Source organism: Octopus bimaculoides, chromosome 25 (assembly GCF_001194135.2).
Source record: "Octopus bimaculoides isolate UCB-OBI-ISO-001 chromosome 25, ASM119413v2, whole genome shotgun sequence".
Taxonomy (NCBI): Eukaryota; Metazoa; Mollusca; class Cephalopoda; order Octopoda; family Octopodidae; genus Octopus; species Octopus bimaculoides.
In genome coordinates, this window is record NC_069005.1 from 27,508,198 (window position 1) to 27,508,961 (window position 764).

The following is a 764-nucleotide window of genomic DNA, read 5'->3' on the forward strand; positions in this document are numbered from 1 at the left end:
TATATATATATATATATATATATATATTTCGTGCGGGTGACACGTAAAAGCACCCACTACACTCTCTGAGTGGTTGGCGTTAGGAAGGGCATCCAGCTGTAGAAACTCTACCAGATCAGATTGGAGCCTGGTGTTGCCATCCGGTTTCACCAGTCCTCAGTCAAATCGTCCAACCCATGCTAGCATGGAAGGCGGACGTTAAACGATGATGATGATGATGATATATATACACAGCAGGCTTCAAAGACACTGCAGTAGAGAACTGTGAAAGAGTCTTGATAAATTAGAAATCTTACCTGCTGAGGGCAGTATGCAATACGCTATGATATCACGAAGGGCCTTCAACTTAATGTTCTCTGTGTTATTCTTCGTTACTGTCCTCACGAGCTTCTCTGTCAACTCACTTTCAGATTCATTCCTGAAATAGTGGGAAAACAATTTCATTTCAGACACACCAACACACACACACACACATATAGAATGAAGTCTGGTGCAGCCTTCCAGCTTGACAGTCCTGGTCAAATTGTTAGACCCGTGCCCCTGGACTGGCTCTTGTGCGGGTGGCACATAAAAGACACCATTTCGAGTGTGGCCGTTTTCGTGCGGGTGACACGTAAAAGCACCCACTACACTCTCTGAGTGGTTGGCGTTAGGAAGGGCATCCAGCTGTAGAAACTCTGCCAAATTTAGATTGGAGCCTGGTATTGCCATCCGGTTTCACCAGTCCTCAGTCAAATCGTCCAACCCATGCTAGCATGGAAAGC

At 45.7% G+C, this 764-nt stretch overlaps 1 protein-coding gene across 1 annotated transcript in view; it reads right to left on the reverse strand.

Moving 5' to 3' along the window:
* Positions 1-764, reverse strand: part of LOC106879684 (MAP kinase-activated protein kinase 5-like) — a 20,204-nt gene that overhangs the window by 992 nt on the left and 18,448 nt on the right. Inside the window, 1 exon segment of the mRNA XM_014929361.2 lies at positions 297-418. Coding sequence (XP_014784847.2) covers positions 297-418 — 122 coding nt within the window.